Genomic DNA, 24,609 nt, shown 5'->3' with positions numbered 1-24,609 from the left:
CAGGTGCGTGATTAAACGCTTCAGTAAAAACGAAACACAAGAGCTGCTGGTTGCGTTCATCCTGAAGTAAAAGCAGCGAGACTGAAGTTTTGGCTTTTGGCCGTTTAATTCAACACTCGTTTTCTCCATCCTGCTAAGTGAAGTAAACTCTTATTGTGAAAAGGTGCATCATATTTTTCACGTTGCCACATGTCAAGTCTTTTATTTTTTAATTTTGGAGGCGGTGAAACCAGTTTTCTCCACCTGTGTGGTCACGTGATCACCTTTAGATCCTGTAGAGGATTTGTTTACATTTGAAATAGCAGCCAGCCTTCCCTGGACTCTGCTACTAATTACCACAACCGTTAAGTTAACTTTTCTCGTGTGTTGTTTCTGAAGCAGCTTCTGTTTGTTTCTAATAATATCGTGTTTCTAAGGCCCCCGCGCTGCTAATTGACTCTTAAAGCTTTACTTAGAGCAACGAGACACATCTGCTGGGATCAGGAGGCGATACTCCAGAGTCCTCACTGTCTCAGGTTTTACTTCAGCTTCACATTCTGTGTTTTGATATATTTATTTAAGATTTATTATTTTGGTGTGTATTACAGCGTAATAGATTTTAAAGTGATACATTAATGAAACTAATGAAACTTAGAATTTTTTATTAATTTATATGAACTTCCTTTTCTTCTTCTGAGTATTTTCAGTGTTTACATTTGGAGGAATAAAATGTGAAGATTAGAAGTAAAGGAAATACATTTTACCACAGTAACACAATCTGAATAACGGGGAAAAATGTAAAATTCACATTCATGTAATATGAATTTAAAGAGCAAGTCATCAAATCAACTTTATTATTTCTGATAAACTATATAAATGTGTGTCTAATCGTGCTGCAGACACGTGTCGTCAATACTTTTGCACTTTAGTGCATTCTAGTTAAAATTTAAATGTTCTGCCTAAAACTGTCAGTGTTGTGCCGTTGTCAGGTAAAAACTCTGCACTGCATTTGAATTTAAATCTGCCATCGCTATTGGCTAAGAGGTACCCTAGAACGTTAGCTGGTACCATATGATGTCACAATGTCGTTGTGAGCCTGTGTGTGTTTGTTAGCGGCTCCGCCCTCTCGGTCTGCCAGGCAACAGCATTTGTTGCATTTTTCAAACAGGAAGTGGAGTAATACTCTGGTAGGGGGTGACTTGCTCTTTAAGAAAACAACAAAAAATACAGAAAATCAGAAGAAAAACATGTACTTGTTTTCACATAGAAAAAAAACACGTAAAGCGACATTTTATTAGATTTTGTGTCTCGGTTGTTTGTGTCACTTTTATATTTTTGTGTATATTAGTGCAAAAATATAAAAGTACACGATTATACATAAACATTTCTGAAATTTTGTCCCACAAGTGCTTGAATTTATTTCACAACCTTATTTTTTATTGTACATTTTAATCTTCATATACAAATCTTCAAGCTAAATAAAGGCCAGTTATAAAATAAAGTCTAAATATTTAAATTCACAGATGAGTTTGTTGCATCAGTATTCTTCTGCAGATGTTTCAGCACAATTTCAGCTGATTTAATTGTAAGAATAATACTTGTTATGAGCAAATATGGTAAAGAAGTACTTTAGAAAATATGAAACAGTAACAGCACCATCTGAAGGCATCTGGATGAAACATCAGTTACTTTTCAACCCTCCCCCACCCATGACACAAATGAAAGTGAAAGATTCAAACGCTGTGTGGATCAGACGAAGCAACACCACGAGACTAGTACGTTATTGAGTTTTTAATATTTTTCTACAAGAAGAAATGGCCGAGAAACTCGCTCTTGTTGAAGATTATCTGAGCTGCTTCGTTTGTTCAGAGACTTTCAGAGATCCTGTGTCTCTGAGCTGCAACCACAGCTTCTGTTCAAGCTGCCTGCAGAAGTTCTGGAAACAAGCTAACAACAGAAACTGCCCTGTTTGTAAAAGAAGGTCTTCTAAGGACATCGTAGTGAATTTTGGACTGAAGCAACTTGCTGACTCTTTTGCTGGGAGGCAGAAATCTGGATCATCTGAGACAGAAAAAGGAGAGAAGACGTTGCAGGTGGTGTGCAGCAAACATCAGGAAGAGCCTAAACTGTTCTGTGAAGACGAGCAGAGAGCTGTGTGTCCTGTCTGTGACTTTTCTCTCCACCAGAGTCACAAAGTGGTTCCTGTAGAACAAGCAGTCCGTGAGCTGAAGGAGCAGCTGGAATCGGACTTAAAGTCTCTGCAGGACAAGAGGAACAAATACAAACAAGTGGAGGAAACATACGATGATGTGATTCGACACTCCAAGAAGCAGCTGGTGTCCACAGAGAGACAGATCAGAGCAGAGTTCAACAAGCTCCACCAGTTCCTGAAAGAGGAAGAGGAGTCCAGACTGGCAGCTCTGAGGGAGGAAGAGGAGCAGAAGGAGAAGACTATCAGCAGAGAGATGAAGAGGATTCAGGAGCAGATCTCCTCTCTGTCAGACAGCATCTCTGCTGTTGAAGACCAGCTGCAGAAAGACAATGTGGCGTTCCTCAGCAGCTATAAAGACACTCGGACCAGAACCAGAACCCAGAGCTCAGTGTCAGATCCACAGCTGGTCTCAGGAGCTCTGATAGATGTGGCCAAACACCTGGGCAACCTGTCCTTCAGAGTCTGGGAGAAGATGAAGGACAAGGTCCACTTCAGTCCTGTCATCCTGGACCCAAACACTGCCCACCCCGGGCTCTATGTGTCTGATGATCTGACCAGTGTGAGACATGGAGACACATGGCAGCAGCTTCCTGATAATCCAGAGAGAAACACTAAGTATACAAATGTTTTTGGTTCTGAGGGCTTCAGCTCAGGGAGATACAGCTGGGAGGTGGAGGTGGGAGATCATCCTTTCTGGAGTGTTGGTTTGGTTAAAGAGACAGTGGACAGGAAGGGAGAGCTAAAACCTTCACCAGAATATGGGATCTGGTGTTTACTGCATGCTCGTGGAAAATACGTTAATGGTTCTGGTCAGATCATCTCAGTGAAGAAGAATCTCCAGAGGATCAGAGTCCAGCTGGACTACGACAGAGGGGACGTGTCCTTCTACGACTCTGAAGACATGTCTCACCTCTGCACTCACAGAGACACTTTCACTGAAAAACTTTTCCCTTTTTTCCGTGTTAGAGCAGCTGGAGCTGCTAAAACCTCCGAGCTCAAAATCTGTAAAACGGAGATGATGGTGAAGTCCGACTGATTCTTTTTAGATATTCTGAAGTGATTATTTATTTCTACAGCAGTTTTTCTTTGGTCCTCATATTATAAAATTTTGTCTTTTAAAGAAATAAAAAGCAAAATCCAGTCTTTACAAACTGAAATCCTTAAACAAAATCAATGTTTTTATTTTTGAGAAAAAGCATAAATGTAATTTTCACAACACAAAACATGAATTTTGATCCAAATTGAATTGAACTCAAAACCATGATTTTATGTATAATTTCTAATGTTTTGATCATTTTTATTTCTGCTGATTCCAACTTTGTAATCCTGAATGTAAAAATAAAATGTTTTACAGCTGATCCATCATTAATTCTTCACTGTCTGAAAATCTGCTTTTTAAGCTTCGTTTATTGTTTGTGTTCCAGTTAATTTCACTGTTAACTGTTATTTTAAAAGTCACGTCCTGCAAAGTCCCACATGCCAAAAAATACGCTTTTTATTTAAAACATGTATTTAAGTAATATGTTCTGATAAATTTTGGAACTATGTTCATGTATTTAGCAGACGCTTTTGTCCAAAGCGACTTACAAGTGATAATCGGCATGTTGCCCTTGAGGCTAACAACAACAACAACAACAACAACTTGACATCAATCATGGAGAGGAGGGAACAAGGAGTGGACAGTAGAGAGGGGGACGGGTGCAGGGAGGGTGTTAGTTTAGAAGATGCTCTCTGAAGAGCAGGGTCTTCAGGAGTTTCTTGAAATTAGAAAAGGAAGCTCCTGTTCTGGTAGTGCTTGGAAGGTCATTCCACATTTGTGGAACGATGCATGAGAAGAGTCTGGATTGTCCTGAGCGTGGTGTAGGCACTGCTAGCCGACCATCCTGTGATGACCGGAGCGGCCGAGACGTAAGCCTTTGCAAGAGGATTCAGGTAGATGGGAGCCGTACCATCTCGGACTTTGTATGCTAGTGTTAGCAATTTGAATTTGATGTGTGCTGCTAGCGGTAGCCAGTGGAGCTCAATGAGCAGAGGGGTGACGTGTGCTCTTTTTGGCTGATTGAAGACCAGACGCACCACTGGACCATTTGAAGAGGTCTCACAGTCCAGCCTGGAAGACCAGTTAGAAGGGCATTGCAGTAATGGAGGCGGGAGATGACAGTAGATTGCACCAGGAGCTGGGTGGCATGTTGTGTTAGGTATGGTCTGATCTTTCGTATGTTATACAGCGCAAAGCGGCATGAACGGGCAACAGAGGCAACATGATCTTTAAAGGTCAGGTGTTCATCAATCACAACACCCAGATTTCGAACTGCCTTTGAAGGAGCCAGAGACAGGAAGTCATTTTGGATTGAGATATTGTGCTGTATGGACGGTTTTGCTGGGATGACAAGTAGTTCAGTTTTAGAGAGGTTGAGTTGGAGATGGTGGGATTTCATCCATTTTGATATGTCAGAGAGACAGTTTGATATTTGTGCTGAGACAGTGTGGTCGTCCGGTGCAAATGGCAGATAGAGCTGGGTGTCGTCTGCATAGCAGTGGTAGGAGAAGCCATGTGATCGAATGATCTCACCCAGTGAGGTGGTGTGTATGGCAAAGAGAAGAAGAACTAATGTTTCACTGGCTGCCAGTCAACTTCAGGGTTCATTTCAAGATCCTGGTTCTGGTCTATAGGGCCTTACATGGACAAGCACCATCTTACATTGGTGATCTTCTTAGTCCCTACACCCCCAGCAGGTCCCTGAGGTCCAGTGATCAAAGCCTACTGGTTGTGCAGCACCAGGCTAAAGGTCAAAGGTGACAGATCATCTGCTGCTGTGGCCCCCAGACTCTGGACCTCTCTCCCCCTGAGCCTGAGATCAGTGGACTCAGTGGTCTCCTTTAAAAAGCAGCTGAAGACTCACTTGTTCAAGCTGGCTTTTGTATGACCTTCTTCACCTCTCTCTCTTTATTCTGCTCTCCCCACCTATTCCACCTTCCTCAGGATCCACTGGTTTCCCTCTTTCCTGTTCACTCTCTCTCTTCTTATCGTGATTTTTATCTTGAGAGGCGCTATAGAAATGATATTTTCTTCTTCTAAATATTATGCGACACTTTGTGAATGTCACTAAAAACATAAATGTTTGTTATTAACGTTATAAATGCTACTGTATAATTCTTGCTGTCAGTATTTGCAAGATATTGGTTGGATATTTGGGTCTGTGCTGGTTAGGCCTAAATGAATCATGAGCATGTATATTTGGGCTTTTTATACTAGGAATCTGGAATTGTTTTAGTGATTATCTAGTTTCTTTCTCTTTCCTGTTTGCTTTCGTCCTGATTGTGCCCTGAGCAATTTTATGACCGAATAAATAAACAAATAAAATCAACAATAATTGAAAAATCGTCTTAAATAATAGAGATCTCAATTTCAGTCACAATAATTGTCTTTTTCCTTTTTGCCATAATCGAACAGCTCTAGTTTTATCAACTTTTGTTTATAAATTAGGCAAATCCGAACTTGACGCGTTAAAAGAGCATTACCAAACTACTTCAGAAGTCACGCCTTCAGTCAGATACTGAGAGGTTCATCCTCAGTGTGAAGTGGAAATGGTTTTAACAGTTATGTGAAGCAAAATGGTAAACATTAATAATAATCATACTTTAATGTGTTGGATAGATTAACATTAAATCATCAAACACTAATCTGGTGTAGTTTAAGATCTGAAATGAATCATTGCATGAGAAACATTCATTTTAACACGTCATTGATTAAAGCACAGATTACTGAAACACTTTAGGATTTAACCCTCCCACTGTCTTTATGGGTGACCCCGCCAGGAAAGGTGACCACTGAGCAGGATTGATGGTTTATCACTTGAGGTCCATGTGGCAGGGGTGAGGTGGTGCTCACTCCTCACCCCTGCCACATGGACCCAAGGGACAAACCATCAATCCTGCTCAATGGCCACCTTTCCTGGCGGGGTCACACCCGTTAGGACAGTGGGAGGGTTAAACATCTTGTTCATTCAACACATTTGATTATATAATATTGCATTGAACTTATATAGCGCTTTTCTAGACACCCAAAGACGCTTTCACACACTCTCACGTTCACACACTGCTAGTGATGGTAAGCTACTTGTAGCCACAGCCGCCCTGGGGAGGTCTGACAGAGGCGAGGCTGCCATTTGGCGCCGTCGGCCCCTCTGACCACCACCAACACAGGCAAGTTGGGTGAAGTGTCTTGCCCAAGGACACAACAGCAGGATACCCCTGGCGGGAGCTGGAATCGAACCCATGACCCTCCGATCATGAGGCAACCCGCTCTACCACCTGAGCTACTGCTGCCCCAATCAACCTATAAAGCTGTAAAGTCATTTATGATTCAAGGGAGATGAACTTTATTCAGTGTGAACGTGCAGAAGGCCTCGTCTTCCGCATGACTTTGTCTTCCAGCCCAGATAAGGTAGCAAGTATACGATTTCTCCTTCATCATGTGACAAGGTCTTGTGCAGTGCTTTCTTGTTGGGAGGCCCGCCAAGTGGGATGTCTGTGCCTGCAAATTAAATGTGTATTTCTGGTCATTTTTTATGTGAATACATGACCATTGGGTACGCCACATAAGTAAAAAATATCAAATACATAATTACATGGAATAAAAATTCAATGCCATCAATTCTATGGATAAAAAAGTCATATTCTGGTGAAACTGTTTTTCTTCCATACTCGGTGAATTTTTTCTCTTTCTTCCAAAGATGAATTTTGGTCATGTGACCCAGATTATAACTGCTTTTTATTAGTTAATGTTAAACCAGACTCCACCTTGTGTTGATAACAAAATGAATTGTCGTGATTTTTTATCTTACAAGGAAGTTTAAAGTTCATTTTAACATCAGAGATCAGCGAGACAGCGCTGCACCAAGAAGAGAACTAAAACTAAAAACAAGCCAACAGGACTAAGATCGGGACAGGTTTTTGCTGAGTTCAGAAATCAACATTTTTTTTAAATGGCCGAGAAACTCGCTCTTTTTGAAGATTATCTGAGCTGCTTCGTTTGTTCAGAGACTTTCAGAGATCCTGTGTCTCTGAGCTGCAACCACAGCTTCTGTTCAAGCTGCCTGCAGAAGTTCTGGAAACAAGCTAACAACAGAAACTGTCCTGTTTGTAAAAGAAGGTCTTCTAAGGACACCGTAGTGAATTTTGGACTGAAGCAACTTGCTGACTCTTTTGCTGGGAGACAGAAATCTGGATCATCTGAGACAGAAAAAGGAGAGAAGACGTTGCAGGTGGTGTGCAGCAAACATCAGGAAGAGCCTAAACTGTTCTGTGAAGACGAGCAGAGAGCTGTGTGTCCTGTCTGTGACTTTTCTCTCCACCAGAGTCACAAAGTGGTTCCTGTAGAACAAGCAGTCAGTGAGCTGAAGGAGCAGCTGGAATCGGACTTAAAGTCTCTGCAGGACAAGAGGAACAAATACAAACAAGTGGAGGAAACATACGATGATGTGATTCGACACTCCAAGAAGCAGCTGGTGTCCACAGAGAGACAGATCAGAGCAGAGTTCAACAAGCTCCACCAGTTCCTGAAAGAGGAAGAGGAGTCCAGACTGGCAGCTCTGAGGGAGGAAGAGGAGCAGAAGGGGAAGACTATCAGCAGAGAGATGAAGAGGATTCAGCAGCAGATCTCCTCTCTGTCAGACAGCATCTCTGCTGTTGAAGACCAGCTGCAGAAAGACAACGTGGCGTTCCTCAGCAGCTATAAAGACACTCAGACCAGAACCAGAACCCAGAGCTCAGTGTCAGATCCACAGCTGGTCTCAGGAGCTCTGATAGATGTGGCCAAACACCTGGGCAACCTGTCCTTCAGAGTCTGGGAGAAGATGAAGGACAAGGTCCACTTCAGTCCTGTCATCCTGGACCCAAACACTGCCCACCCCGGGCTCTATGTGTCTGATGATCTGACCAGTGTGAGACGTGGAGACACATGGCAGCAGCTTCCTGATAATCCAGAGAGAAGCACTATGTATCCTGATGTTTTTGGTTTTGAGGGCTTCAGCTCAGGGAGACACAGCTGGGAGGTGGAGGTGGGAGATCATCCTGTCTGGGAAGTTGGTTTGGTTAAAGAGTCATTGGACAGGAAGGGAGAACTAAAAGGTTCACCAGAATATGGAGTCTGGTGTATATGGCGTACTGATGGAGAATACACTAATGGTACTAATCGGATCATCTCAGTGAAGAAGAATCTCCAGAGGATCAGAGTCCAGCTGGACTACGACAGAGGGGACGTGTCCTTCTACGACTCTGAAGACATGTCTCACATCTACACCTATAAAGACACTTTCACTGAAAAACTTTTCCCGTGTTTCGGTGTTTATTCAGCTGAAGCTGCTAAAACCTCTGAGATCAAAATCTGTAAAACGGAGATGATGGTGAAGTCTGACTGATTCTTTTTAGATATTCTGAAGTGATTTTTTATTTCTACAGCAGTTTTTCTTTTGTCTTCATATAAGAAAAAACCACAAGTTTTATTTGACACTATTAGCTCTATTGTGGCTCCTGCTGCACCTCTTACACCTGTTTTCAACAAAGCAGATGCAAACAAATTCCTTAATTACTTTGTTGATAAAATTCAAAATATCACAGACAAACTCCCATCTTTTCAGTCATGTAATGATGATATTGATGAACTTCCTGCGCACGCGTGGTCCTCTTTCTCACCTGTAACACAGGATGATACTTTAGCTTTGGTAACCACAATGAAGTCCTCTTTTTGCCTGGCTGATGTCTTACCTTGTAAACTCCTTTCAAAAGTATTTGATGCCATTGGTCCCTGGGTTACCAGAATGTTTAACCTGTCCCTTTCTTCTGGCGTTTTCCCTAGGTGTTTTAAACGTGCTTTTGTGGAACCCCTACTCAAAAAAATCTAATCTGGATCCAACAGATCCTAAAAATTTTAGACCAATATCAAAACTCCCTTTCCTGTCCAAAGTCTTAGAGAAAGTGGTATCTGAACAACTGGTTTCCTTCTTACAGGATCGCAATGTCTTCGACAGGTTTCAGTCCGGTTTCCGTAAGCACCACTCTACGGAAACTGCGCTGCTTAAAGTGTCCAATGACATCTTGATGTCCGCAGACTCTGGGAAATGCACGGTCCTAGTTTTGCTAGACCTTTTGTCCGCATTCGACACGGTTAACCATGATATCTTGCTGAGTAGGCTCCGCGAGTTGGTTGGGTTGTCAGGTTCTGTCCTGGCGTGGTTTACATCCTATTTATCCGGGAGAAGCCTAAGTGTCTCAGTCAACCAGATCCTGTCTGACCCAACTGATCTACGGTGTGGAGTACCCCAGGGCTCAGTTTTGGGCCCGGTTTTGTTCTTGTTGTACATCCTTCCTTTAGGAAACCTAATCCAGGAGTTTGCCGATGATGTTTCCTATCATCTCTTTGCTGATGATCTTCAGCTGTATTGTTCTTTCAAGCCTTCTGACGTTAAAAAATTGCATTCTATTATCTTGTTTTGAGCGAATCAAACAGTGGCTCGGTGCAAATGCCTTACGGCTGAACTCAGAGAAAACTGAAGTACTGGTGATTGCCCCCGATGATGCTGTTCCAGGGATTCACCAGCAGTTAGGTGATCTGAGTTCTTCTGTAAAACCTACCCTTAGAAACCTTGGTTTTCTTTGACAAGGGAATGTCTCTTGAACATCACTCAAAGCAGTTAACTAGAAACTGATTTTACCACTTGAGAGAAATTTCTAAACTCAGAACAATGGTGTCTAAAGTTGATCTTGAGTTGATTATCCACGCGTTTACATCATCCCGTTTAGACTACTGTAATAGTTTATTTTCTTGTCTAAACAAAAAAGAGCTGTCCCGCTTACAACAAGTCCAGAATTGTGCAGCTAGAATTCTGACCCGTGACAACAGAAGGGCCCACATTACCCCCATTTTAAAAGCTCTTCATTGGCTTCCAATCACATTTCGCATACATTTTAAAATTCTTGTGCTGACTTTCAGAGCGCTGCATGGTCTGGCTCCATTGTATGTTCGAGACATGCTCTGCCCTTACACGCCTTCTCGCAGGCTGAGATCATTGGATCAAAACCTTTTAATGGTCCCACGTACTCAGTTCAGGACACGAGGAGATCGCTCATTCCAGGCCGTCGCTCCTAGGCTCTGGAATGAGCTACCTCTGTCTTTACGCTCAATCGACTCAGTTGATGTTTTTAAGAGCAATCTTAAAACCCATTTGTTTCTCCAGGCATTTTAAACTTAGTCTCATTCAGATTGGTTTTATTTGACACTATGTATATTGTGGCTGTATTTTACTGTATTTATATGTTGTTGCCTTTTAACTTGTGAAGCACTTAGTGACCTTTTTGTCTGTGAGAGGTGCTATAGAAATAAAGTTACTTACTACTACTTACTTATAAAATTTTGTCTTTTAAAGAAATAAAACCAAAATCCAGTCTTTACAAACTGAAATCCTTAAACAAAATCAATGTTTTATTTTTGAGAAAAAGCATAAATGTAATTTTCACAACACAAAACATGAATTTGTATCTAAATTGAAATCAAAACCATGATTTTATGTATAATTTCTAATGTTTTGATCATTTTTATTTCTGCTGATTCCAACTTTTAAATCCTGAATGTAAAAATAAAATGTTTTACAGCTGATCCATCATTAATTCTTCACTGTCTGAAAATCAGCTTTTTAAGCTTCGTTTATTGTTTGTGTTCCAGTTAATTTCACTGTTAACTGTTATTTTAAAAATCACGTCCTGCAAAATCACACATGCCAAAAAATACGCTTTTTATTTAAAACATGTATTTAAGTAATATGTTCTGATAAATTTGGGAACTAATGTTTCACTGGCTGCCAGTCAACTTCAGGGTTCATTTCAAGATCCTGGTTCTGGTCTATAGGGCCTTACATGGACAAGCACCATCTTACATTGGTGATCTTCTTAGTCCCTACACCTCCAGCAGGTCCCTGAGGTCCAGTGATCAAAGCCTACTGGTTGTGCAACACCAGGCTAAAGGTCAAAGGTGACAGATCATCTGCTGCTGTGGCCCCCAGACTCTGGACCTCTCTCCCCCTGAGCCTGAGACCAGTGGACTCAGTGGTCTCCTTTAAAAAGCAGCTGGAGACTCACTTGTTCAAGCTGGCTTTTGGATGACCTTCGTCACCTCTCTCTCTTTATTCTGCTCTCCCCACCTATTCCACCTTCCTCAGGATCCACTGGTTTCCCTCTTTCCTGTTCACTCTCTCTCTAAAATTTTTAATCACAATTGTCTATTTTTGCTCATTTTAAATATATTTTTAATCATTAATGAAATTCTTTTTTATATTTTTACACTTTTTGTTTTTGTGAAGCGCCTCGTGATTTTTATCTTGAGAGGATATTTGGGTCTGTGCTGGTTAGGCTTAAATGAATCATGAGCAAGTCTATTTGGGCTTTTTATACTAGGAATCTGGAATTGTTTTAGTGATTATCTTGTTTCTTTCTCTTTCCTATTTGCTTTCGTCCTGATTGTGCCCTGAGCAATTTTATGACCGAATAAATAAACAAATAAAATCAACAATAATTGAAAAATCGTCTTAAATAATAGAGATCTCAATTTCAGTCACAATAATTGTCTTTTTCCTTTTTGCCATAATCGAACAGCTCTAGTTTTATCAACTTTTGTTTATAAATTAGGCAAATCCGAACTTGACGCGTTAAAAGAGCATTACCAAACTACTTCAGAAGTCACGCCTTCAGTCAGATACTGAGAGGTTCATCCTCAGTGTGAAGTGGAAATGGTTTTAACAGTTATGTGAAGCAAAAATGGTAAACATTAATAATAATCATACTTTAATGTACCGTCACCTTATCGTGGTGGAGGAGTTTGAGTGCCCTAATGATCCTAGGAGCTATGTTGTCTGGGGCACTTAGTGCCCCTGGTAGGGTCTCCCATGACAAATTGGTCTTAGGTGAAGGGTGAGACAAAGAACGGTTCGAAGGATCTTTCATGGCAGTTAAAACGAAGAGTCGGAGTACCCGGCCCGGAGGGTTACCGGGGTCCCACCCTGGAGCCAGGCCTGGGGTTGGGGCCCGTGAGCGAGCGCCTGGTGGCCGGGCTTTCGCCCATGGGGCCCGGCCGGGCCCAGCCCGAACCGGATACATGGGCTCGTCCAACTGTGGACCCACCACCCGCAGGAGGAACATGAAGGGTCCGGTGCAATGCGTATCGGGTGGCAGACCAAGGCGGGAGCCTTGGCGGTCCAATCCCCGGACAAGAAAACTAGTTTTTGGGACATGGAACGTCACCTCGCTGGCGGGGAAGGAGCAGGAGCTTGTGGCAGAGGTTGAGCGGTACCGGCTAGATATAGTCGGACTCACCTCGACACATTGCACTGGCTCTGGAACCCGAGACCTGGAGAGGGGTTGGACACTCTACTTTGCTGGAGTTGCTCCGGGTGAGAGGCGGAGGGCTGGGGTTGGCTTTTTGTTAGCCCCGACACTCTCTGCCTGTGTGTTGGGGTTTACCCCGGGGGACAAGAGGGTAGCTTCCTTGCACCTTCGGGTCGGGGAACGGGTCCTGACTGTTGTTTGTGCTTATGGGCCAAATATCAGTTCAGAGTACCCACCCTTTTTGGAGTCCCTGGGACGAGTGCTAGATAGTGCTCCATCAGGGGACTCCATTGTCCTGCTGGGGGACTTCAATGCTCACGTGGGCAATGACAGCTTGACCTGGAGGGGTGTGATTGGGAGGAACGGCCCACCTAATCTGAACTCGAGCGGTGTTTTGTTATTGGACTTCTGTGCAAGCCGCAGTTTGGCCATAACGAACACCATGTTCGAACATAAGGATGCCCACCGGTACACTTGGTACCAGGGCAGCCTATGTCACAGGTCGATGATAGATTTTGTAGTCGTATCATCTGACCTGCGGCCGTATGTTTTGGACACCCGAGTGAAGAGAGGGGCGGAGCTGTCAACTGATCACCACCTGGTGGTGAGTTGGATCAGATAACAAGGGAACATGCCGCGTAGACCTGGCAGACCCAAACGCATAGTGAGGGTCTGCTGGGAACGCCTGGCAGAAGAACCTGTCAAGACGGTCTTCAACTCCCACCTCCGGCAGAGCTTTGACCACGTCCCGAGAGCAGTGGGGGACATTGAGTCCGAGTGGGCCTTGTTGCACTCTGCGATTGTCGAGGCGGCTGTTGCTAGCTGTGGTCGTAAGGTGGCCGGTGCCAGTCGTGGTGGCAACCCCCGTACCCGCTGGTGGACACCAGAGGTTCGGGGAGCCGTCAGGCTGAAGAAGGAGGCCTACAGGGCGTGGCTGGTCAGTGGGTCTCCGGAGGCAGCAGACAGGTACCGGATAGCCAAGCGGGGTGCAGCAGTGGCAGTTGCCGAGGCAAAATCTCGGGCGTGGGAGGAGTTTGGTGAGGCCATGGAGAAAGACTATCGATCGGCTCCAAAGAGGTTCTGGCGAACTGTCCGGCGCCTCAGGAGAGGAAGGCAGCAACTCGCTCACACTGTTTACAGTGGGGATGGGGAGCTGCTGACGTCAACTGAGGCTATAGTCGGACGGTGGAAGGAATACTTTGAGGAGCTCCTCAATCCCACCAATGCGCATTCCGAGGAGGAACCAGAGCTGGGAGGCCTGGGGATGGACTGTCCGATCGCGGGGGCAGAAGTTGCTGAGGTAGTCAAACAACTACACAGCGGCGGAGCCCCGGGGGCGGATGAGGTTCGTCCTGGGTATCTCAAGGCTATGGATGTTGTAGGGCTGTCATGGTTGACACGTCTCTACAACATTGCGTGGTCATCGGGGGCAGTTCCTAGGGAGTGGCAGACCGGGGTGGTAGTCCCCATCTTTAAGAAGGGTGACCTGAGGGTGTGTTCCAACTATAGGGGGATCACACTCCTCAGCCTCCCTGGAAAGGTCTACTCCAAGGTACTGGAGAGGAGGGTCCGATCGATAGTTGAATCTCAGATAGAGGAGGAGCAATGTGGTTTTCGTCCTGGCCGTGGAACTGTGGACCAGCTCTATACCCTTGCAAGGGTGATGGAGGGGGCATGGGAGTTTGCCCAACCAATCCACATGTGCTTTGTGGATTTGGAGAAGGCTTATGACCGTGTCCCCAGGGGCACCCTGTGGGGGACGCTCCAGGAGTATGGGGTGGGTGGCTTTCTGTTAAGGGCCATTCAGTCCCTTTACCAGAGGAGCGTGAGTTGGTCCGCATAGCCGGTAGTAAGTCGGACCTGTTCCCAGTGAGGGTTGGACTCCGCCAGGGCTGCCCTTTGTCACCGGTTCTGTTCATCACTTTTATGGACAGAATTTCTAGACGCAGCCGTGGTGTGGAGTGTGTCGAGTTAGGTGGCAGGAGAATCTCGTCTCTGCTTTTTGCGGATGATGTGGTCCTCCTAGCTTCATCCAGCTCTGACCTTCAGCTCTTGCTGGGTAGGTTCGCGGCCGAATGCGAAGCGGCTGGGATGAGGATCAGCTCCTCCAAATCTGAGAGCATGGTTCTCGACCGGAAAAGGGTGGCTTGCCACCTCCGGGTCGGGGGAGAGGTCCTACCTCAAGTGGAGGAGTTTAAGTATATCGGGGTCTTGTTCACGAGTGAGGGTAGGAGGGATCGGGAGATCGACAGGCGGATTGGTTCGGCATCTGCAGTGATGCGGACGCTGAGCCGATCTGTCGTGGGGAAGAGGGAGCTGAGCCAGAAAGCCAGGCTCTCGATTTACCGGTCGATCTACGTCCCAATCCTCACCTATGGTCATGAGCTTTGGGTAATGACCGAAAGAACGAGATCGCGGATACAAGCGGCCGAAATGAGTTTCCTCCGTAGGGTGGCCGGGCTCAGCCTTAGAGATAGGGTGAGGAGCTCGGACATTCGGGAGGGACTCGGAGTAGAACCGCTGCTCCTCCGGATCGAAAGGAGCCAGTTGAGGTGGTTTGGGCATCTGGTCAGGATGCCTCCTGGACGCCTCCCCGGGGAGGTGTTTCGGGCATGTCCTGCCGGCAGAAGGCCCCCGGGTCGATCCAGGACACGTTGGAGAGGTTACATCTCCAATCTGGTCCGGGAACGCCTTGGGGTCCTGCCGGAGGAGCTGGTGGACAAGGCCGGGGAGAGGACGGCCTGGAGCTCCCTAGTTGGGATGCTGCCCCCGCGACCCGGACCCGGATAAGCGGAGGAAGACGACGACGACTTTAATGTGTTGGATAGATTAACATTAAATCAACAAACGCTAATCTGGTGTAGTTTAAGATCTGAAATGAATCATTGCATGAGAAACATTCATTTTAACACGTCATTGATTAAAGCACAGATTACTGAAACACTTTAGGATTTAACCCTCCCACTGTCTTTATGGGTGACCCCGCCAGGAAAGGTGGCCATTGAACAGGATTGATGGTTTATCACTTGAGGTCCATGTGGCAGGGGTGAGGTGGTGCTCACTCCTCATCCCTGCCATGTGGACCCAAGGGACAAACCATCAATCCTGCTCAGTGGTCACCTTTCCTGGCGGGGTCACACCCGTTAGGACAGTGGGAGGGTTAAACATCTTGTTCATTCAACACATTTGATCATATCAACCTATAAAGCTGTAAAGTCATTTATGATTCAAGGGAGATGAACTTTATTCAGTGTGAAAGTGCAGAACGCCTCGTCTTCCGCATGACTTTGTCTTCCAGCCCAGATAAGGTAGCAAGTATACGATTTCTCCTTCATCATGTGACAAGGTCTTGTGCAGTGCTTTCTTGTTGGGAGGCCCGCCAGGTGGGATGTCTGTGCCGGCAATTGAAAAGTGACTTTCTGGTCATTTTTTATGTGAATACTAGGGCTGTCACGGTGTGAAAATTTAACCTCACAGTTATTGTGACCAAAATTATCACGGTTTTTGGTATTATCGCGGTATTTTTTTTAAACGTGCAACATTTTCACACAATTAAATAAACCCTGTATGTCAGGAAATATTGTCCTCAGTTTGTGTCTAAATGTTGCCTAAAATGTGTTATTTTGTAATTATGTTGTTTATTTGTTTACATTTTTCCCCTTTAGTCTTTAAAATACCAATATTTACCCATAACTTCTTATTTTATGTCTGTTTGATGTCATCATTTAAAAAAATTAGACCAGATGATACTCAGTACTCAAGTAGCCTTCTAATCAGATACTTTTTCACCCTTACTTGAGTCATAAACCCTATATCAGGAAAATATTGTCCTCGGTTTGTGTCCTTCCAGTGAGCTTTGCAGATGTGGGAAAATGTCATCAGGCAGTAATCGTTGTTAAATTCATAATTATTCTCGGAGAGAGACCAACTCTTATCTGCCCCTGGGAGCCCCGTAATGCATAGCGTCATTTCAACATGGGGGTGTCCGCGACACGTTTATATGCAGGTAGCGGCGCTGCGGCTGCTTTATAAATGATAAATGACCTGCACTTGTATAGCGCCTCTGAGAGTAAGGACTCCAAAGCGCTTTACACTACAGTGTGTCATTCATCCATTCACACACTGATGGTGATGAGCTACGATGTAGCCACAGCTGCCCTGGGGCGCACTGACAGAGGCAAGGCTGCCGAGCACAGGTGCCACCGGTCCCTCCGACCACCACCATCAGGCAAGGTGGGTTAAGTGTCTTGCCCAAGGACACAACAGCAGCATTCTCTGTCCGGAGCCGGGATAGAACCTGCAACCTTCCGATTACTGGACAACGCGCTCAACCTGCTGCCCCACATATAGCGACTCGTTGCTTTCTCCCTCAACCCAAATCCTCGGATCACGCATTTTAGCTAAAACGCTAACGTTAGCTTGCCTTGCGTTGACTGTAGAGTTGTGGGTGATGGTCACGCAGATGTGTCATGAGGTTTGAAGCGTTGCTGCCTTTCACAGACACTTTTTCTGCTCGTGCTGCAAACAGGATAGCCGTCTTCTATCAGCTGTCCCTCGGCATTCTTCAGATATCCAAAACATGCCCATACTTCCCACTTTGTCTTCTTTGAGGGATAATAAATGTCCTGAGCGCTGCCGTCTCCTCCTTTGGCCGTTATTTCAGCTTTAGCTTCAAGAAAGTTTTGGTTGTAAACAACAAAGCGTGCATGTGCCACCGGCAACTTCAGCAGATGATACGGTGGCTGGTAAGGGTCACCGCGCCTACACCGCAGCCACGATAATCCACCGAGATAATATAGTTTTTTTTTAAACAAGACGGTTATTATTATTGTCAACTTTTTCACCGGGGTTTACCGCTACACTGGTTACCGTGACAACCCTAGTGAATACATGACCATTGGGTACGCCACATAAGTAGAAAAATTCAAATACATAATTGGCTGGAATAAAAATTCAATGCCATCAATTCTATGGATAAAAATGTCATATTCTGGTGAAACTGTTTTTCTTCCATACTCGGTGAATTTTTTTCTCTTTCTTCCAAAGATGAATTTTGGTCATGTGACCCAGATTATAACTGCTTTTTATTAGTTAATGTTAAACCAGACTCCACCTTGTGTTGATAACAAAATGAATTGTCGTGGTTTTTTATCTTACACGGAAGTTTAAAGTTCATTTTAACATCAGGGATCAGCGAGACAGCGCTGCACCAAGAAGAGAACTAAAACTAAAAACAAGCCAACAGGACTAAGATCGGGACAGGTTTTTGCAGAGTTCAGAAATCAACATTTTTTTAAATGGCTGAAAAACTCCTGGAAAGTTTCCTGAGCTGCTTCGTTTGTTCAGAGACTTTCAGAGATCCTGTGTCTCTGAGCTGCAACCACAGCTTCTGTTCAAGCTGCCTGCAGAAGTTCTGGAAACAAGCTAACAACAGAAACTGTCCTGTTTGTAAAAGAAGATCATCAAAGGACGCCTCATTAGTGAATTTTGGACTGAAGCAACTTGCTGACTCTTTTGCTGGGAGGCAGAAATCTGGATCATCTGAGACAGAAACAGGAGAGAAGACATTGCAGGTGGTGTGCAGCAAACATCAGGAAGAGCCTAAACTGTTCTGTGAAGACGAGCAGAGAGCTGTGTGTCCTGTCTGTGACTTTTCTCTCCACCAGAGTCACAAAGTGGTTCCTGTAGAACAAGCAGTCCGTGAGCTGAAGGAGCAGCTGGAATCGGACTTAAAGTCTCTGCGGGACAAGAGGAACAAATACAAACAAGTGGAGGAAACATACGATGATGTGATTCAACACTCCAAGAAGCAGCTGGTGTCCACAGAGAGACAGATCAGAGCAGAATTCAACAAGCTCCACCAGTTCCTGAAAGAGGAAGAGGAGTCCAGACTGGCAGCTCTGAGGGAGGAAGAGGAGCAGAAGGAGAAGACTATCAGCAGAGAGATGAAGAGGATTCAGCAGCAGATCTCCTCTCTGTCAGACAGCATCTCTGCTGTTGAAGACGAGCTGCAGAAAGACAACGTGGCGTTCCTCAGCAGCTATAAAGACACTCAGACCAGAACCAGAACCCAGAGCTCAGTGTCAGATCCACAGCTGGGCTCAGGAGCTCTGATAGATGTGGCCAAACACCTGGGCAACCTGTCCTTCAGAGTCTGGGAGAAGATGAAGGACAAGGTCCACTTCAGTCCTGTCATCCTGGACCCAAACACTGCAAATGGCTGGTTGTACCTGTCTGATGATCTGACCCGTGTGAGAGGTGAAGACGGAAAGCAGCAGCTTCCTGATAATCCAGAGAGAAACACCTACCTTCCTAATGTTTTTGGTTCTGAGGGCTTCAGCTCAGGGAGACACAGCTGGGAGGTGGAGGTGGGAGATCATCCTTTCTGGAGTGTTGGTTTGGTTAAAGAGACAGTGGACAGGAAGGGAGAGCTAAAAACTTCACCAGAATATGGGATCTGGTGTTTACTGCATGCTCGTGGAAAATACGTTAATGGTTCTGGTCAGATCATCTCAGTGAAGAAGAATCTCCAGAGGATCAGAGTCCAGCTGGACTACGACAGAGGGGACGTGTCCTTCTACGACTCTGAAGACACGTCTCACCTCTGCACTCACAGAGACACTTTCACTGAGAAACTTTTCCCTTTTTTCCGTGTTTTTCCAGCTGGAGCTGCTAAAACCTCTGAGCTCAAAATCTGTAAAAGGGAGATGATGGTGAAGTCCGACTGATTGTTTTTAGATATTCTGAAGTGATTTTTTATTTCTACAGCAGTTTTTCTTTTGTCCTCATATTATAAAATTTTGTCTTTTAAAGAAATAAAAAGCAAAATCCAGTCTTTACAAACTGAAATCCTTAAACAAAATCAATGTTTTGTTTTTGAGAAAAAGCATAAATGTAATTTTCACAACACAAAACATGAATTTTGATCCAAATTGAAATCAAAACCATGATTTATGTATAATTTCTAATGTTTTGATCATTTTTATTTCTGCTGATTCCAACTTTGTAATCCTGAATGTAAAAATAAAATGTTTTACAGCTGATCCATCATTAATTCTTCACTGTCTGAAAATCTGCTTTTTAAGCTTCGTTTATTGTTTGTGTTCCAGTTAATTTCACTGTTAACTGTTATTTTAAAAATCACGTCCTGCAAAATCCCACATGCCAAAAAATACACTTTTTATTTAAAACATGTATTTAAGTAATATGTTCTGATAAATTTGGGAACTAATGTTTCACTGGCTGCCAGTCACCTTCAGGGTTCATTTCAAGATCCTGGTTCTGGTCTATAGGGCCTTACATGGACAAGCACCATCTTACATTGGTGATCTTCTTAGTCCCTACACCCCCAGCAGGTCCCTGAGGTCCAGTGATCAAAGCCTACTGGTTGTGCAGCACCAGGCTAAAGGTCAAAGGTGACAGATCATCTGCTGCTGTGGCCCCCAGACTCTGGACCTCTCTCCCCCTGAGCCTGAGACCAGTGGACTCAGTGGTCTCCTTTAAAAAGCAGCTGAAGACTCACTTGTTCAAGCTGGCTTTTGTATGACCTTCTTCACCTCTCTCTCTTTATTCTGCTCTCCCCACCTATTCCACCTTCCTCAGGATCCACTGAGTTCCCTCTTTCCTGTTCACTCTCTCACTTTCTTAACATCTTTTCATCACAATTGTCTATTTTTGCTCATTTTATATATATTTTTAATCATTATTCTGTGTTCAGGATTTATGTTTTCTTGTTTATTAATTTTTCTTATTTTTTATTGTAATAAGTGCCATCGCTGCTGTGACATCTAGCTTTCCCCACCAGTGTTGGGCAAGTTACTTCAAAACTGTAATGCATTATTTATTACTTGTTACCCTCATTTTAAAGGAATTCATTACATTACAATATTACTGATGTTAAAATGTAAGGCATTACTCTACTTTTGCATTACTTTAAGTTACTTTCACCAAAACAACTTCAGTATGAATCTGGTCATGTGACGCTCAGTGAGCTCATGATATATATGTGGAAGGTGATGTGGTGTCTGAGCTAGGATTGCTGTTGTAGCGTAATGGTTTATGGCTCTTTTATGAAAGAGGAACCATTCTACATAATAATCTGGAATATTAATTTTAGCAAATTAATAACCAAATGTTATAGAGATAAGAAGACTCAAAGGTTGTTTTCATCGATAAACTGACGGTCATATCCATGTGTCTGTGTTTCAGTTCAATGAAAAGACAAGTTTAAAATTTAAGAGTTTTAATTCTTCAATTTAAACTAACGATTTGAAATGACAATCATAGGAAAAATAATCAACATTGGCAACCTTGTTGGACAATCTTTAACAGTTGATATTTTAAGCTTGGACAAATAGACCTTGTGTTGGATGTGCTAAGATTGAGAATGATGTAATTATGAATGCGTGCATGCAGGTGTCTGAGATTGCTTCAGGGAGAGAAAAAGCGAATCTGAGTGAAAAATGATGTTTTGCAATTAACTTTAGTTCTTATTAGAAAACAGCATCAGAACACTATCTGGTCGTGTTCTGCCTCACCGTACTCAGGACCCTCTTTTAGATCTGGACCTCACAGGAGGATGTTTCTCCAGATGACACCTTGGCTGACAGAGAAGACGAAGGTGGGCTGAAGGTCCAGTCCAGAGTTGACCTCGGTACGCGTTTCGGAAGCGTTTGGCAGATGCGCTTTCTCAAGTTTAAATTAACTCAGAAACCAAAAGACTCTGGGACGAGTCTGCGTTAGCTGGTTGCATTTCAGCTATTCTGTCTGGCTTGACAGAAATAGCGTGGAGGGAGAAAAGAGCCGGCAGGGCTCCTTTCCCCGTGGCGTTCGTTCCGCACTTCCTCTCTCTTTCGTTCTCACTCTCGTTCTGACTAACTTACCAAAACCACTTCTCTTCCCAAAGCAAACTTGTTGTGTGTCAGAGCAAATGTGTTTTGAGTTGCTGTGGATACGGACCTGTGTGAGGAGGTGTGAAGGTCATCGCTAAACATCTTCAAAAACATTATTTCATTAAGTATACTGATTCATTATAGTTCATTATGATTACCCAAAGCATAATAATCATTCATTTGATTAAAATACATTTATAATGAGCAAAGTGATCAAATGATTACTTAACAAAAATAAAGGAAGTTTAAGACTTTGTTTTATTATGACTAGACTGTGGAGAAGTCCTTCTTCTGAAGCTGCAGGTGTTAGATGTTGTGGAGTCCTTCAGACTTGCTGTCGGCTCAGGTCTTATTCTGTGGGTGAAAGTGCTTCGTGACCCAGCTCTGACCCAGCCGGGCAAATACGACCTTTGGCACAGAAAACCCATACTTCCTCACGTTACACTGTTAAAAACAGTCAGATATAATAACAGTGCTTTAAAATGATTGTTTATTAAATAAAAGCAACAACAATCTGTACTCTCAGCACGCCGCCATCTTATAGGGCCATCTGAGCAGGGAGTGAGGTGGTGGGGGCTCCAAGCCTATATTTGCCTTGGTCCCCAAATGCCTTGATACGGCCCTGGATGTGGGACTGACGTCTGGGGTGATCTGATTCTATCACATGTATAAATATTAAATGCTTATATATTATTGCTTTTCACTGGTAAACATGTGTATTGGGGATAAATCTACCACTTTTTTCCCTTTTTTCTTGATTTTATTTGAATAATTTCCGGCCCTTTCTCTCTCTAACCTTCCTGCATGCTGCATGTTTTCCCTGTCTTCCAGAAAAACTGTAAACTAGATTTCCTACTTTCTAACTAATCAGCCAAAGCGATCTACCGAACACTAAAAAAGAAGCTTAATAAGCGCTGCGCTCCAGCAGCAATGAGTTGAAATCACCGGGGCACAGATTATGAACTCAGCTGAAAAGTATATGAAGTACCAGAGAATATGGGCTGATACAAACAATCGCAGGTGAATGACTTTGTTTTGGTGGAGCGATTTTGTGAATATAACAGCGGTAGCGCGCAGGACGCAGCTGGAGTATTTGAGCCGTTACCGCTGCGTCCTCTCTGCCGTAAATGGCGTCATATATGTACTGGATCTTTTTTCAGGCTTCCCGCAATTTGAATTTTTATGAAACTCACATCTTGATTCTGGGTTTAAAAATGCATTGTAATTACCGCGTTACTGACGATTGTACCGAGTAAATATTACCATTTTCTTTCCCTGTAATGCCTTACATTACCACATTACAGCAAAAAGCAATGCATTACAGTAATTAATTACCTTTGTACAGCGTTACTCCCAACACTGTTCCCCACTGAGGAACAATAAAGGGATTTTCTATTCTATTCATCTATCTGCAGCCTTTCCACTTCCTGTTTACTGTAGGTTAAATCTTTTCTCACGGGCCAACAACAAAATAAAAGTATTATTTTATCTTAAATGAAAATGCAACATCTCACCTGTTAACTTTCATGTTTTGGAGCAGAAAAAGAGCATCAAACCAACATATTTAAAGCTCAGTTTGCTCCACTGGTTTACTGTGATGCTCACCTGTTCCAGCCAGATACCTGCATCATGGGGTTGATCTGAGCTGAGGAGGAGACTCCTGTTGTTTTGTTCATCTTCATCATAATAATGACAACATTAGATGACAACAGGTGCTCACATAGGTTTGTGCTGATGAACATGTCTGAGCAGCTTGACCACGTTGTTGTGTGTCGGGGAGGAAACACAACCACAGAGTCGTGCTGGTTTGAGCGTGTCGCTGCTCGCTGGAGTTATATCAGCTCTGTCTGGAAGTTAGCTGGAAAACTTTCTCTTTCAGTCGTGAACACATTACTGAGCAGCTAGAATCTCCGTTTCTGGGCTTCAACGTCGACAAATAGCTGAGTAAACTCGGCGCTGAGTGAGAGGAGTGTAGTTTGTCCGAGACAGCGGAGCTGCAGACACCGGCAGCAGACGCTGGAAAAAACACAAAGGAGGGGGCGCTTAGGCTCCGCGCTGACGCCGCAAAGCATCATGGGAGTTGAAGTCTTTGCGGTAAAATCGGCCAGCGGGCCAGTTTTAATATATTTTTGATATTTATCTCACAGGCCACATAAAAATGCTCTGCGGGCCTTGTGTCTGACACATGTGCTCTAGACGCTCCATCTGCCTACAGCCATCAGCCATAGGACCCTTCATATTTTAGTCTCTATTCATTCTTCTGCAACAGTGTTCTCCAAAGAACTGAGTCCATGGTGGTAGCAGCCACCTGGACATCCTCCATATTTACTCAGGTGTGACAGTTTATAGTTTACAACGGCTACCTCAGTGTACAGCATCCTTTCACACCACGTTAGCCGCTTCAAGCTAGTCAAATAAGTCAAGTAGCACATAATTATTTTTTGTTTTTTGCACCAATTTGATATTTTACTCTTCAGGATGAGTCGGGAATACTAAATCGAACCACAGACACGTCATTACCGTGTTCCTGGCCCCGTGGGCTAATCTCTGTTTGTTCACATGGTGTCTAAACCAAACGAAGCTCTGAGTCCATATTTGTTTCAGATTTGGATGTTTGTGTAAGACGGTGACAGATGCTTTCTTTGCTTACGGATCCTTCTCATCTATGTACAAACCTTTATTTGTGAATGCAGCAGATTTCCTTCATAGAGATGTAAACTTGAACACAGGATGTCTCATTTTTGTTCTACATCATGACAAATTTCTGTCATTTGGCCTAATGAGTTAAGGATTACTGGCAACAATATTCTATCCAAGATGCTGCAGTGATTTTATTTAAAAGCATGGAGAGTAATCACATTAACATCCTGGCGTAATTCACTGTTTCTTTTGTCTGCAAGCCTCTCCAGCGAGCGCATTAGCCCAGCCACTGCTACCCTCCTGTAAACACACGGCTGATATCTCATAACAGCCCCGATATTATCACGAAGCAGCTCCTCGCCTCCCTCTGAGGCTCTTCTTCATGTCAGCGAGCGAAGTGGGGTGATGTTTAATAAAAATATCTTCCTAATTCTGCAGTGATTCATTGAGAACAGCAGGCTGCAGCTCATTTCTGCCTTCCTCTTTCTTCTGCGCTGTCCAAATCCTATC

General features: G+C 43.9%; 4 protein-coding genes across 4 annotated transcripts in view; all 4 read left to right on the top strand.

Moving 5' to 3' along the window:
- The window catches only part of fbxw8 (F-box and WD repeat domain containing 8), a 41,439-nt gene that overhangs the window by 7,876 nt on the left and 8,954 nt on the right, over nt 1-24,609 (top strand). The window lies entirely within an intron of this gene.
- LOC107384864 (nuclear factor 7, ovary) lies at nt 1,687-3,553 on the top strand. Its single transcript, XM_015958344.3, has one exon. The coding sequence runs from the start codon at nt 1,794-1,796 to the stop codon at nt 3,225-3,227; it is 1,434 nt and encodes a 477-aa protein (XP_015813830.3). The 5' UTR covers nt 1,687-1,793; the 3' UTR covers nt 3,228-3,553.
- On the top strand, nt 7,000-8,755 carry LOC139072183 (nuclear factor 7, ovary-like). The gene has a single exon (XM_070555548.1). It carries the CDS (start codon nt 7,180-7,182, stop codon nt 8,611-8,613), a length of 1,434 nt encoding a protein of 477 aa, XP_070411649.1. The 5' UTR covers nt 7,000-7,179; the 3' UTR covers nt 8,614-8,755.
- LOC139072184 (E3 ubiquitin-protein ligase TRIM35-like) lies at nt 17,707-19,608 on the top strand. The gene has a single exon (XM_070555549.1). It carries the CDS (start codon nt 17,866-17,868, stop codon nt 19,294-19,296), a length of 1,431 nt encoding a protein of 476 aa, XP_070411650.1. The 5' UTR covers nt 17,707-17,865; the 3' UTR covers nt 19,297-19,608.

Source organism: Nothobranchius furzeri, chromosome 10 (assembly GCF_043380555.1).
Source record: "Nothobranchius furzeri strain GRZ-AD chromosome 10, NfurGRZ-RIMD1, whole genome shotgun sequence".
Classification (NCBI taxonomy): domain Eukaryota; kingdom Metazoa; phylum Chordata; class Actinopteri; order Cyprinodontiformes; family Nothobranchiidae; genus Nothobranchius; species Nothobranchius furzeri.
The sequence above is the reverse complement of the archived record's forward strand: the minus strand, read 5'-3'. Positions and strand labels throughout refer to the sequence as shown.